The sequence below is a fragment of the Parasteatoda tepidariorum genome, chromosome 10 (assembly GCF_982258835.1).
Source record: "Parasteatoda tepidariorum strain Cologne lab strain chromosome 10, Ptep-v5.0, whole genome shotgun sequence".
Taxonomy (NCBI): Eukaryota; Metazoa; Arthropoda; class Arachnida; order Araneae; family Theridiidae; genus Parasteatoda; species Parasteatoda tepidariorum.
Window position 1 is genome coordinate 87,381,626 of NC_141764.1, and position 16,219 is coordinate 87,397,844.

Sequence of the window (16,219 nt, forward strand, 5' to 3'; positions counted from 1 at the left end):
AGTTAGAATTTTTCAGTTAGTTAAATTGGCAGGCGTTGACTGATCATTGGAATTCTGCTCTCGGCTCGCACGCACCACAATGTTGATAATAATTATTTTATAGATCTATCCCGGCTCCTTAACTAAAATATTCTGAGCCGAGATGACTCAGGGGATAGAGCGTTCGCCTTCCAATGAAGTAAACCGAGGTTCGATCCCGGCGATGGCTGGTCGATACGAATTCCGCATCCGGCTTGCACCGACCACAGTGCTGACGTGAAATATCCTCAGTGGTATACGGATCTTGAGTCCCTTTGCCGTCAGGCTAACCGTGGGAGGTTCTCGTGGTCTTCCTCTCCATGTAACGCAAATGCGGGTTAGTTCCATCAAAAAGTCCTCCACGAAGGCAAATTTCTCCCAATACTTGATCCAGGAGTCCCCTTGTCTTCTGGATTGGATTCAAAATTACAAGGCTACGGAGTTGAACATTAGTAGTCGTAAACGTTTATGATATAATTTTATGTTTTTATATTTTATGATTTTATATTCGTTTGATTTTATAATTTTATATTTTATGATCATGAAATTAATATTTATTTCATGAAATATTATATTTGTATCCTGTTTTTAATTAACTTAACAACGTTTTGTGTTAATTAAAACTTTATATAACAACTCGGGAACATTTTTTTTTCTTCTGCTGTATGAGATTTTTTTAACAAATCTTTTTATTGCTGATTTCAAATCTGCAATAGGTTTCTCTCTTACAGTTTTTATTCTTTTCTCTTTTTTTATATATTTTTCGTCTATTTTTTGACGAGTTTAAAAGCATATATGCTTAACAGGGGGTCGTGTAAATGTTGCAACAAACTTATAGGGGAGTTAGGGCACATAATCAGGATTAAAACTAAATAAGAACACTTGCCTGGAAATAACATCATACGCAGCTAGAGACGTTTCTTATTAAGAACTGTCTCTTCGCTTCGCCTGCTGAACAGGTCATAATAAGAAAGTGACCCTAGCCGTGTACGACAAAATTTCCGGGCAAGTGTTCCCATTCAATTTTAATTCTGATTATTTGCTCTAACCTTCCTAGAAGTTTGTCGCAACATTTACACGACCCCCGGATATACATTACGTTTTAAAACTTCTACATTTCGATAAAAATAAACTCAAAATGTCGTTTTAAAAAAAAATTAAAAAAATTCTGTTGCTTTTAGAGTAAAACTAATTTTAGATTTTAAATCTCCTCACCCGAATTAAGCAAAATCAAGTATTTGCATAAATACAACAAAAAATTTGTGTACCAGTGTAATTATTTAAGTTATAGTTCCTTTAATCTTTGTCAAAATAAATTTTCGTAAGATAAGACTTCTTTTCTACTTTTAAAGTTTAAAATCTAACTTTTAACAAATTTTTTTCGACTCTAATTCCTACGAAATTGTCTTTTCCTCCATCCCTGGTTTTTCACTGTTTCTGTTGTTGTTGTTTCTAATGCCACTTGCCACACGGACAAGCCTGCTTGGTGAAACCGAGAAAATTTAAGGCAGAGTGTCTGTTTCTTGTTTTTTTCAGTGGCTCTATCCTATGGCAAGAATTCGTCTTCAGCCACACACACGTCACAGCCTGTTTTTATATTCATACATCCATTAATTCATCCACAAATCGTAATTTTGACCTGAATCAGAGAACAATCGATCTCCAATCCAGTACCCCCAGAGGTGTTGATTTGTTATGGGAACATGGAGGACTTTGCGACTCGACAGCTTTAACGTGCATCAGTCACCATTTACTACACGGGAAGTTTTCGATCGGCGGGGTTCGAACCCAGGAACTCTCGGACATGGGCCCAGCGCCCTACCGACAATGCTATCCCGGCCTTTCACTGTTTCTACGTTATTTAATTCTATCAGAAGAAAGAAAACCATATAACGTATATTAGATAGAGCTCACTATCTTGTCTATAACTCAATTTGCATATTATATTTTTAATGTTCACACAATTCATCACCCCACCCATCTTATCATTAATTCGTTTATTTAACTCATTTCCTTCGACGTAAAGAATAAATTTAATTACATTAACAAGCATCGGTTTGACGTGCCAATTCTGTTAAGAAATCCGTGCTGAGACTGGTTAAATCGTCAAGTCTTGCCAAGAGGGTAACTAATGAATATTCTGCGAGTAACTTCTTCAGTGGGTTCTCGTTGATTGGCAATTCCAATGATTTTTCTTGATGCTGATGAGAAAGTTTTAATTTTATGTCTGGGAGGCAATTGACTCTTGTTATGATAGATAGATTTTGTTAATACTTTGGTGTGCAAGAATGTGACATGAAAATTGCATTTATATTTCTACAATTGGACTGTCCTGCGTCGTTAAGCCAAAAGCTATTTTTTTTCCTAATTTTGAATTTTTTTCGGTATTTTTCGTTGTTAATAAAAAAAATGAATTAACATGAAGAAATGTTATGGTTTTTTCAGTTTGAAAAAAACATGCTTGCGACAACTTTTCATGTCACGTGATTTTTAGAACAAAATACAAAAATTAGAAGATTCTAATAAATCTCGCTTTTTAAGTCTACGTCAGTTTTCTCAAATTTTGAAAATAATTTATCCAGCATCATCAATATTATTATTTACATTATTTTTTTTACTGATAGGGCAGTACACAAAATAGTCTTTTCAATTGTTCTTAAAACACTTTTTTTTTTCAAGTGCGTTTTCTCCGTTTTACAATTTTTTTTCTGTCAAATCAATTAGTTTTAAATATCTTACTGATATGAAAATCATTATACTCGTCATTTTATTTTGTTTTGATTTATCTATGTAAACTTAAACTTGTTGCTAACTGCTATTTCAGTGGCTGTATCCTAGGATATTATTCTGGGGTATATTATGCCTCTTTTTTTTTTCTTTTTAATATTCCATGAGAACTATGTCGGAAACTACTTTTTTTTACTTCCTTCTCTTCACATCCTTCCTGTCTTCCAAAGATCTTTCACACTTTCTTTTCGGATTCGAATATCCGGGGAAGAGAAGGGGGACCTACCATGCATCTCTTAAAAACTTTTGGCATATTTATACTTTTCTAAAAATATTGTTAAAATCCTTTTGAATTCTAGGGCTGGGCAAAAAATGCATAATTTGCGTTAAAAAATTTTTACTATCAAGACAAAACCCGTGATGAACAAAAATAAAAAAAATCGGAAATGTCATTTTAATTTACATCTGTAGTTATTTTGAAATTATTAGTTCAAATATTGATGCATTTTAATTTTCGCATAAAAATAGCTTTACTGTATATTTCTAAATAAGGGATCCTCACTAAATGTGACAATTTACTGTATTTACCAAAGAAATCTAATACTATTCTGTGAAACAGAGTATTTTTTTTCCAAGCTTTTTTAATGTTATTATTATTTGCTTTTTGAAATGATTTTGCTCTGGTTTTAACAATTATATATGTTCGCAATTGTATGTTGAGTTTCAAAATGCCCTTCTTCTGTCATGTCACAATCAATATTTGCAATAATAACTTGCTTTACATTTTTATGGTGTTAACAAAAAAATCAAATTAGATATAGAAGGAAAAAAAATATCGGAAATTTTTTTTTTCGATTTTAAAATTTGTATTTATAGATATTGTGAAATTATTAATTCAATTATTGATGCATCAGAGTTAAAACGCATTATAAAACAGCGTTACTGTGTATTTCTAATGAGTTATTCTCACCAAATGTGACAATTTACTATATTTGTCTACAAACTCTTAACACTACATACTGTAAAATGATGTATTTATTTCAACTTTATTTAATACCATTATTATTAGCTTTTTAAACTAATTTTTCACTGTTTTTTAATTCATGCTCTTTTTTTAATTTATATTTTAATATAAATAAAAATACTTTTTTGATATTTTGTCATTTAAGTTTTAAAATGTCCTCTTTGAAGCATTGACATATATATTTATTTTTATTAAAATACAGAATGTATATTTAAAATTGTGTTGGCAATATCAAACAATATTAAACTAGTTATCTGAAATATAAAACGTAAACTTATGATGTTTAATTTTTTTTTAAATAAACAAATAAACCTGAATATATTCTAAACAGTAAATTTAAAAAACACAAACGTGAACTAATTTTTTTTCATTGAAAGATATTTTCAAGCTTTCCTAAAAAAAACACTACTATATTAAGTTAAAAACATATTCCTTAAAACTGTATAAAAAAAGAGGAGACGTCAAAAGAATATAAATTAAAAACTTTAACTGAAACTGAAGAAAGCTAGATAGTCCGTATTTTATATATATATATATATATATATCGTAATAAATAAATAAAAAAAGGACAAAAAGAAAAAAAAAACAGGAAGAAAATTTAAGAACAATAAGTTTTATTTACTGCACATGAGCTGTAAGTAAATAGAACTCATAAAATAAGTTCAAAATGTAGAGAAAACATGGAAAAAATTTACAGAACAATGGAAGAAAAAGGGGGACGAAAAATAAGAAACCGGGAAAAAATCCGAAAAAAAGGAAAATAAATAAATTATTTTCCGGATTTTTATTAATTTTTTTCCTTTTTTTTCGGATTTTTTTTCCGGTTTCTTATTATTTTTATTATTTTTTCATTGTTCTGTAATTTTTTCCATGTTTTCTCTCTCTCTCTCTCTCTCCCTATATATATATATATATATATATATATATATATATATATATATATATGTTATCTTTGAAAAATGAGCTGTCATTAATTGAAAAGCCACATTTCATTCAACAAAAATTCAGAAACTTCCCACTTTTTTCCCTCAACAGCAACATCAAGGCTTAGTTGTTAAGTAATTCTGAAAGCTATTACAAACTAAATAGGTATAATAATATTCCAAAACCAATTTCCCAAAGTAAAAAAGAATAAAAAGCATCATTTTTCAAGCTAACTTTTCACTGAAGATGTTGTTGACAGCGTAATATGTGCCCGAATATTTCCCCTGCTTCATTAATTCTATATGGCCTCATAAATAAACCTATGAGTTCATTTTTTTTATCGGTGTCATAACAAATGGTGTAAAAAAAGCAATTTACGGAGTAAAAAAGATAAAAGAGTCTAAGAACCTGTATTGTTTTATTTTCTGAAGGTTGATGTTTCTTTTCATTTTTAATATTAAGCCTTACAGGTGAGATTAATTAATGAAAATTGTGCATAAAATAACCATTTTATTTTTATTCAAAAAAAAAAACCTTGCTGCTGCATTCAGAAAATTTAAACGAAATTTATTACCATATTTAACTTAAATCACGTGACTGCTATACTCCTGATTATACCAGAATAGGTTGAAGAATTAATGTATTCTACACTCACGTATTCCTATCAAAACAAATCTTAATGAAATTGTTAAACATAACATTTCGCTCAATTTGCGAATAAATCTTTGTTATACTGTGTAATATCTTTGCATCGCTGAAAATTAATATATGTTCTATCCTAAATTAGAAAATGCAAAATGTTTTTGTCAGCTAGCAGTTTTTGTCCTTGACTTATTGGTGGTGAATATATGTTTCCCATCCATTGATCTCTAGTTTTCCTTGCAAGGTACCCAAATTTTATCTTAGACACCCCCTCGAATTATTAAGATTGAGTCCTAGAATGTGCAGATCCAATCACTAGATCAAAAGTTTTCAGGATGGTATTTTTGCCTTTTTTTTTTTATTTTTTCACTGTACTATCTTGCAACAAAGAATTATCTTATCTTTAGAATACGCAATTAACTTAAATATTTTAAAACTTATTAAAAAAAAATTTTTTTTTTTAAGAAATTGCCAATTTGGCGAGCATTCTACCAAAATAAAGATTATTAAAATCGTTAAAAAACTATTAAATTTTGAGAATTTTTATGAGTCCAGGTAATTCGTAATTCGAGCAATTTGTAAGTATTTTATTTTATTTTATAACCGTCGTTGAACAGCCGACACAATTTTGGGTTTACGACTACTAATGATCAACTAAGTAACCTTGAAATTTTGAACGCAATCCGGAAGACAAGGAAACTAATGGATCAGTACTATCAGAGGCATGATTTTTTATGGTATCATGGAGGACTTTGTGACTCAACAGATTTAACGTGCATCAATCACCATTTACTACACGGGGAATCTTCGGCCGGCGGCGATCGAAAGAGAGTTTAAATTTTTTAAATCAGTAATTATTTTTGAAACTTTATTTATATCAAGATAATAAACCATAATTTCTTTGATTGTTTAGTTAGTTTTATGAAATTATTTAAGTAAAATACCATTTAAAAAAAAAGAAATAGCAAAATTTATGAAACTTTGCATCAGTATTTCTCATCGATTCTTTCAATTCAAAATAAAGTGACCAAATTCAAGAATAACGAATTATGTTTCGCTGAAAACTATTTCCTACTTTATTCCAATTCTTTTTCGAAAACTATAATATAGCTCACTATATTCATTTTCAGGTAATATATGAACTACTCCAGACCTGCGAATTCAACTGATTAACTTAAATTATCATTTTAAGAGTTTCACTGTTGAAACGATGATTAAAAAAAAAAAATTAGTCCTTTACATTAATTATTATTAAAATAATTAGTAGTATTTTTTCGGTTAATGTGTTCAGGGCTGCTAATAAGTTTTTTTTTTTTTTGGGGGGGGGGGTTCCGCTGGATGCTAGATCATTTAGGGTTTCGTAACCGTAAATAATTGGCAGCCGCTGCCCTATTGTATCCCTTTTCTCACTTTGAAATACTTTTTTTAAGAAATTTGTCGAAGTTGAAAATTAATTTTAAGTCTGACCAACCCACTATCTTTAACCAAAAGCTATTTTAAATTTATTCCACATTTGTCCTGTATTCCATAGCCAAATTTTGACGTAATTGTATTTTTTATTTGTGAATTTAATTTATTTTTTATATTATTTAATTTATTATTTATTTTCTAATCATAATACAAAAATGAACGAATTAAAAAAATATTTTAAAATTTTTCAGTGGAATTTTACTGCATATATTTCCATTTTAAAAGAAAGCGAAACTCTTTTACTTCTCCTAACCGCATTTTCCCCATAGTTTCTGCTGCCAATTCCATAACTATGGGATAGTCTTGACTTCAATGTATCCACCCATGGCGTCATTGTACTCCCAATAAAAAAGGCAAAACCATTTAGAAGCCAAATTGGCTACTTATCTATCTTTTATCGTTCAATGATGCATCATCTGAGGCTGGTGAAGTGTTCCAATACGCGTCTAACAACTTAAACGTTTCTTTTCTCATGCCATTTTTATTCCAAATTATCATTTTAAAAAGTGCCGTAAATTCCCACGCTGTTTCCTATTTGGTTTCCTCCCCAATGACATATCCAGAGGCTAAATAATCGTTTTTACTACTTGAATCTGGGGGTATTTTGCTGAAACAACCCCCAGAGAGAGAAAGCAGCAGAATTCGAAAAAAGTTTCTTGACCGGTTTCTTTCTTTTTTCCCACGCCAGCTTTCAGGGACCATTGAAGACAACTCTCTAAACACAAAAGGATGCCGCCTTAGATCCCCACTACAATTTTATGAGGTGTCTCTGATTGTGCTTCCCAAAGACAGTTTGGGTGGTCGTTGGCGATTGAATGTTGGCGCCTATTCAGAGGCCGTTTAATCACCGAATTTGAAAGTTGAACGATTAGTATTTGTGTTGATAATCGCCACCGTAAAATCAAGAGCTCAATGGCGACATTCATTTAGCAGTAGCTTGCCTGTTAGTGAATGATCGTGGGAATATACCAAACATCTGAAAAATAAGAGATTTTATTTTAGTCAGATTGATAATCACCACCAATTTTATTGATAATCGCCACCGTATAAAATCAAGAGCTCAATGGCGACATTCATTTAGCAGTAGCTTGTCTGTTAGTGAATGATCGTGGGAATATTCCAAACATGTGAAAAATATAAGATATTTTATTTTAGTCAGAGATTTTTCACTAATTTTTACTTTCCCTCTGAACCATTGCTTTTTCTGATTTTAGACAAGCGATTTATAACAATACTTTTTGAATCATTATATGTATTATGCTATAGTGTTGTATTCATTTAATTTATGTTATTTATATGTATTCATTAAATCGCAATGATATTATTACGTTTCCAGTGGTCGTAAAGAAACCTATTACCACAGTACCTATAGTAGATCTCTTCTACCAGTACCATAACCAGTAGTATGTAACCCTTAGTATAACCAGTAGTACATAACCCGTAGTATCTATTACCACAACTAACAAAGCATTACTAGTGGCGTCAATATAAGCAGGATATTTTACGACTTCCCGAACCGAACTAGTACCGTCGTCATCGTTAAAGTATGAGGCTAAAAACAATCGGGGTCTGATTATTGCCTAGGCCCAGTAGGCACGGGCCTAGGGCCCACACTTTCTGGGCACCTCAAAAATTAGTAAAATGACCACAATATGACTTTTTTTAAAATACTGAAAATAACAGTTTTTCTCAAAAAAAGGCATTTTTTTATTTCAAATTATCTTTATATTGTGAAATTGTGATAAACCAAACTCGTGTAAACATTGCACTAATCAAATTCAAAAGTACAGCTACTTTTTAATTGGTGCAATTTTTACTTCAACGACTTAAGCAGATGCAACGAGTCACCGAACTAATGTTATTTTCATACAACATTGTTTTGCTGTTTTATATTTTGCCTTAATATTTAGATGCGTAAACTTTATCTTAGAAAAATAATATTCAATTGTCCGCTTTCAAAATTTTTTAGAATGTTTCTCTTGAATCATGCAGTTTAGATTCTTTTTTTTTTTTTGTTGTTCGGACTACTCTTCAGTAATTTAATTTCAAAATATTTTGTTAATGGCCCTGAAAATTTTGTGGGCCTTGGGCCTGAATTTGTCTTGATCGGTCCCTGAAAACAATTATAGAGTGTGTACTAGATGTGTTTCAAATTAACCTGCCAGTGAGATACCTGCTGCCTTCGGCAGCAATATTAGGGCTTTACACTCAAATGCCGAAAATCACCTTTCAGATGTCTCTGGTGGATGTGAATATCATTCAATATTTTATTTTTAAACCTTCGTTAAACAACCGACGCGATTTTGAGTTTACAACTACTAACTCCGTGGCCTTTTAATTTTGAACCAAATAAGAAACTCCTGCATCAAATATTGGAAGAAATTTACTTTCGTTGAGAACTTTTTTTTATGATGATGGAACTAACCCGCATTTGCTTTACGTGGAGAGAAAAACCTCCCACATTTAGCCTAACGACAAGGGGACTCTAATCTAGATATCCGTCTACCACTGAGGATGTTTTACGTCTGTTCGTATCGATTGGCCATCGTTGGGATTCGAACCCGGTTCACCTCATTGGAAGGCGAACGCTCCAATGACGCCACTGCTCATAGTAATGAATTTTATTTTATTTTATAACCGTCGTTGAACAGCCGACCTATTTTGAGTCATCGACGATCTCATTGATTTAGACGCGAAAGTTCAATATATTGAATTATAGAATAACAATAAATTTGTAATCGTCTAATACGTTTTAAATGTGCTGCCCGCTGTAACGTTGCTCATCATAACCATTTAATTTGGCAAAGTTTGAATTATATGCGCACCAATTCCAATACATTTTTGAAATTTGAATTTTTTTTTATTTATTTCATTCATTAATAAACATGATTTTTAAGCCGAAAATGATAGAAGTTCGGAGCATTCATAACCTACATTCATTGACGTAGCTTGTATCTTTCTTCGTCATGCATAGTGTATCTTTTGTAACAACATTAAATAAAAGGAACGCTTCTACACTATAAAAATAGTTGGTATATAGTTGACGCCATTTTTCGTGTTGAGGTAAGCTAAAACAAATTTTACAGTTCACGTAGTCACATTTTATTTAATTTACTCTTTGACTGTTATAGTTTTCTTTATTTATTTATTCATTTCTCGTTTGTTTACTGACAGTACATATTTTCATGCTCATTAGAATCCATTTATGGCTTCTTTGCAAAAACATTTCGTTTAAAAAAAAAACAAATATATTTATATCTCCTCGCACTTTCAAGCCATTGTTATTTTGTCAAATTTATATGAATTTTTGCATGATAACTACATTTCTGTAATTAAAAATACATTTACCTCTACACCAAAAATGATGCCAACTAAAAACCAAACTTTTTACAGTGTACTGACTATTAGTGTGTACAAAATTTCTTACTTGACATTTTTCTAAAAACTTCTAACTCTTAAATTTAATTTGTAGATTTTGTATCATCCTATTCAAGCTAGTTTTATTTTTGTTGCAGGCTATAGACACTGGCATGGTGATTTGCGAATGGATGATACACCTTTAGAAGCTGGATTGGGTTTTACTTGCAAATTAAAAACCGAAACACCATTTTTAGGCCGATTAGCTGTAGAAAAACAGAAGAAAGAAGGACTCAAGAAAAAACTTGCTTGCTTCACGATTGATGAGTAAGTTCTGTATTATTCAAGTAGTAGTAGAAATCTAACAATTCATTTTGGAGCTTTATAAATGCGCTTGTAGCTCTCATGGATTCAGAGAGATAAGACTGAGCTGTATAGAAGTGTTTAATGTATTATTCAATGTAGTAGCAGTAGTAATTTATTTACGTCGCATTAGAGCTACACAATGAGCTGTTGGCGATGGTTTGGTAAACATTTCCGAGGATGATCTGAAGACATGCCATTACTATTTTAATCCTCTGCAGAGGGGATGACTCCCCCGCTTCGGTAGTTTGACGACCTGTGCCTGAAGTCGAGCACTTTACGGTAGAACAGTTTAACGAGGACCCATACCGCACACCCTCAGTCCCATTGTAGGCTGATCAAAGCGATCGCCCATACGCGCACTGACCGCAGCTGACTTCGGTGGTTTGCTAGGAACCGTGTCTCAACGATCAGCTCACTGCGTTAAATATTATTGAAAGAAAAATTAAGATTAATTACAAATTAAAAGAAAAAAAAAGCAAATTTTATTTTGTATAGTTTTGCTAATTAATGCGGATTAACGTATATTATAAAAAATTTAAAAAGAGAAAATAAGAATTTAACTTTTTATCTTTTTTTCCTTTATAAAATGAATGTCTACCGTGAAATATCGTTGATTTTGATTGAGGCTGTGAAAAAAAAAAAGATTCGTTGATTTGCATTTTTTTCACATCTCCATCTTCTTTTAAAAATTTCCTTATGAATGACTGCTAATTTTGTTTTTGTTAGTAGATCTTTACTAATAAAGGTAAAACTATGTTGATATGAAAATGAAGTCAATTTAACAGATGTTGTTATGGAAGACTTTAAAAAATGCTAGGACGACTAAAAAAATTAAAAAATGCTATGAATTCATATGAAAATTAAATATTTTAGTTAAACTTCTAATGATATTTTAGACAATACTGAAACATGCTCTCACTACACTATCACAAAATGGTGGTCACGTGGTGTTCGTAATCACCCGGCCACACACCATAATCACCCAAAACGCTCTCAGGCAAAATCTCAAAATGTGGCTTATCATTATATTGCCATCCAAGCATGGAAGAGCCATGTTTGAGTGCATTTCAAAATTATTCATTACGATACATTTTCAATACCTATTCGTTAACGATTTAAGAAATTAATTAATTAACTTTTTTTTTCCATCGAGATAAACCTGAGTTCTGAAATTAAAAATTGATACAACCGCTGTTCCGAGAAAGTCATCGCTAACTACTATTTTGTTTTTCCTATCATTAAGTTTAGTGTTAATTACCTGGATAGTAAATTGTTTATTTTGTTGCTGCTATCTTGGGAATTTAATCTCCAGTTTATCCATAAGATGAGTTATGCCATAATAATATAGAAGAGAAAAGTGGCATATTTAATGAAGCTTAATGACCAATTTATTGTTCCTCAACTAACTGTTGAATGATATTAAATTACGAGTTAAGTAGCAGGAAAGTAACAAGTCTGATGATAATCGGAGGCTTAAATCCCAGTTTAAGACAATTCTTCTTTTTTTTTTAAATTTCTTATTTAAAAAATATTTCTCTATAGTAAAAATCGTAAAGGCCGCCGCCGTTGTTGTGGATGTTCAAGTTAACAATTCATTTTATTTCGCTACACAAAAACTATAAGACATAAGAACTCAGGTGTGTAGAAAAATGTACTACACGGAATACATTGAGATAAAAAAAAAATTATTTCGCTACACTAAAACTATAAGATTTAAAAACTCAAAGTTACTAAAGTGTGTTGAAAAATATACTTTACGGAATACATTGAGATTTTTAAAAAAATGTTTCGCTACACAAAAATTATAAGACTTAAAAACTCAAAATTACTAAGGTGTGTAGAAAAATGTACTACGCGGAATAGATTAAGATAAAAAAAAAATATTTCGCTACACTAAAACTATAAGACTTTTTAAAAACTCAAAGTTAATAAGGTGTTAGAAAAATGTACTATACAGAATACAATGAGATAAAAAAAAAATTCTAAATTAAGTTTTGATTATTTGTTCTTGAATTATTATTGTTAAATTGTAGGAAAAGCAAATATACAGAACGCAGGAATGCAAGTACAGAAATGAAATTTTGCATGTTGAAAGATCACTGTTTTTATAAACTTAAACTTAACACAAGTTGCTTTTTTTTTCTATTTTTTTTAAATTTGTTTGAAAATTATTGCAATATTAGATACTCTTCTCACTTTTTCTTCTTTACGTAACATTTTATTTTGCTGCGCAAACTTAATAAGACTTAGAAACTTGAAATCACGAGGTGTGTAGAAAAATGTAATAAAAGAAATAGATTTGATTATTAGTTCGAGAATTATCAACTGTTAAACTTGAAGTTAAAAAGGAAAACTATATTGGAAAATCTATTGCCCGTTGAAATACAACTACAGAGTTGAAATTTGACGTACTGAAAGGGTAATTTTCAATTATAAATTTAACGCAAGTTAGTTTGTTTTTTGTTAATTTTAATTTGTTTGAAAGTTATTGCAATTTTAAGTACTTTTTCATACTTTTTTTCACTTTAAAAGAAATGATTGTTTATCCACTATTATCGAAAATTTTTGTCTCTCTCGAGATCATCAATTTATTAGCTCACTCTTAACTATACGTTGAAGTAGCAAAATAATGGCTAAGTAAAATAAATAAGAAAAATGGATGAGATGTTGTCAGATATAAATCATAACATTTATAACGAAATGTTTTAAAAGTATATAAATGTCTCAAGAGCGATTAAGACTGTTTTGAATTTGAAGTGTTATACAATAAAAGTTTGTCTTTATATATTAACATGTGAAATTGCTTCTCATTTATTATTGTGTTACATATTCTATATTTTTTTCCAAGTACAGTTAATTATTTCTGTTACGATTGACATTTTAACAAAATGTTCTGACGTAAGAATATAATAATTATGTATTTTATAATCAAATTATTATTATTTATTTATTTTTAAAATATACTCCGATAAAATCCTTAGCTTAATAGAAAATCCTTTTTTTTTTTTTTTTTTTTATGAGTTAAAAAAAATTAGTTTTAAATTTAAAATGTTTTATTTCTTATAAGCTACTCAAATTTATCTTAGGGTTTAATTGTTTATTTTTATTAAAATCCCATTTCCTTTCAGTAGGTAATGGTACATTTGTTTATAATCAATTATGAATTTATCGGGTACATTTGTTAATTATCAATTATGATAAATGATTTTTATTAAAACGCAATAGTATTTCAGTAATTTGTTATTATCAATTAGGTATTTACATGGTACATTTGTTAATTATTGTTTTATGCATTTTGTTTTAGCCTTGTTCCACTATGGGGCCTAGAAGTAATCTGGAGAGATGATCGTATCGTTGGTTTTCTGCGAAGAGCCGATTACGGCTTTGCTATTGGCAAAAGTATCGGCTATGGCTATGTCACAGATCCTGATGGGGGAAGTGTAACTGTAGCTTACCTTAAATCTGGCACTTACCATCTTGAAAGTATGGGTGTAAAATATGCAGCTCAGTATCACGCGAAATCTCCATTTGATCCCGATAACTTAAGGGTTAAGGGCATTTATTAAACTTAATCTAAGTAATTAATATGGAAGGGGAAAAAAATGGGGGGAATTGTGTTCGATGAATTTTTTATCATATTAAGTTGTTACACATGAAATGTTGCATACGCTGTTCGTCTCTACACATTTTCATTGGAGTTATTTTTATAAAATTAGTTGTAAATTGAGCTTTTTAAATTATAAGAATTGAGCAATAAAGAATCTTAAAATTTACTATCAAAGAAATTTAGTTTTATAGATTCTCATCCTTGCATGTTCGTATATTCTGAAATTATTAAGCATTTTACGCGTACGAGCATTTTACTTTTGAACCTATATGTACGCGAATGTGAGGAGATGTGAAACGGTTTTAAATTTCTCTCTTAACTTTTTTACTCTCTGTATCAAAATTTTAGTTTTTAAAGTTAAATTCGGTAGTAATTACCGAAATAGATTATGGAAAACTCTCATAATTATTTTCCTCTTTGTATCAAAATTTTAGTTTTCAAAGTTTAGCTCGGTAGTAATTACCGAAATAGATTATGGAACTCTCATAATTATTTTTCTCTTTGTATCAAAAGTCTAGTTTTCAAAGTTTAGCTCGGTTGTAATTACCGAAATAGATTATGAAACTCTCATAATTATTTTCCTCTTTGTATCAAAATTTTAGTTTTCAAAGTTTAGTTCGGTTGTAATTATCAAAATAGATTATGGAATTCTCATAACTATTTTCCTCTTTTTATCAAAACTTACGTTTTCAAAGTTTATCGACATTCAAAAATAATAGGAATAGATTTTTGTCTTGTTATTTTTTAACTTCGAGTTAACCGTATTAAATAACTAATTTGTGTTAGGCTTACCTGTTCAAATAAATTAACAACAATTTTTTTTTGACACCTGAAAATTCATGTGTGTGCACATTCAAATATGATAAATTCCTAAAACAAAAATTACTATTAATAATAATTATTTTAGGAAACCAACCTGTTACTCTTAAAGTTTTACTTTAAGAGTATCAGGTAAATCTTTCAGGTAGTCTTTAAACAAGTTTTATAAATTTTGACTTTTACTTTAGTTTATTCAAATTTTTTTTAAAAAAATCGCTTTATACTTCTCAGTTTTGAACTTCTACTTTAGCCTAATTGAAAAAACAACTCAACCCATAAGTCTTGCCAGTTATCGTTTTCTAATGCGCGGTTAAGACTGAAAGAACGAAAACGAGGTTTTATACAAAATCAAAACGTTTGTTGATTTTATAATGCAATCTTGCAATTGTCTTTGTTCTGTGCCAATTATGTTACTATTTAAATTTGTTGATTGAAATATAGCATTGTATTCGATGATGATTATTACACATATAGCTCTATTTTATTTGTAAGTACCACTACGTTTTTACCAGTTCTTTTCCAATGTTTACTTTTTGAGATCGTGTGATTTTTTAATGGTGGAAGAATTAGTTTTAATTGATATTTATCTATTTTTTGAGCAAAATATATTTTGTGAAATAGCAATAAAGATTTTATGTATTTCTGTATCAAATTTCGTCTTTTTTAACCTAAGATGCTTTAATTCGGCTTGATATTTTAATCTGTATCATGCTTTTAATTCTGTGAAATTTTAATACTTCCAAGGTTTGGGCAAACTGCAATACTATGAACAAACTCCTATAACTTTTAAACATTTAAATACGATTTTGTGCTACAATAATTAATCGAATTTTTAATTAATTATTTTTAAAAGTTCAGAACATTTCAAATCATATCTACAGTATCTGAATCTGAAACAATGGCTAATTCTTTTGAACAATCAGTTCACTAAACTAATTTGTGAATGTGATTGATTTGGGCACATATATAAATAATTCTACTTCAAAAACTTACTTTTATTTGAAATAAAAACCTTTTTTGCCCAATTAGTATATTGTGTTTTATAATTGTATTTAATTACGTTTTATTAACTCTTTCGTGTTTGTAACAATAGGATCTTACAATCGAAATTTCGACCAGTTTCCAACTATCTAGAGCTGTTTCTGATGACAAAGGAAGAGTCGATCATTGCCTGATCGCTACAAGCAGGATTTATCACGATATTGTTGCCAATCAAATTTCCGATAAACTAAAGCACTCAAATTTGAACTGAAGCTCTATGATGC

General features: G+C 30.0%; 1 protein-coding gene across 4 annotated transcripts in view; it reads left to right on the plus strand.

Moving 5' to 3' along the window:
• Sardh (Sarcosine dehydrogenase) overlaps positions 1–15,601 on the plus strand; it is a 75,245-nt gene extending 59,644 nt beyond the window's left edge. For all 4 annotated transcript variants that reach the window (XM_016065566.5, XM_043043674.3, XM_016065565.5 and 1 more), the window contains exons 18-19: positions 10,321–10,489; positions 13,833–15,601. In XM_016065566.5, the coding sequence (XP_015921052.2) occupies positions 10,321–10,489; positions 13,833–14,094 (431 nt within the window). In that variant the 3' untranslated portion in view covers positions 14,095–15,601. The remainder of the gene's footprint in view (positions 1–10,320; positions 10,490–13,832) is intronic.
• The last annotated feature ends 618 nt before the right edge of the window (positions 15,602–16,219 follow it).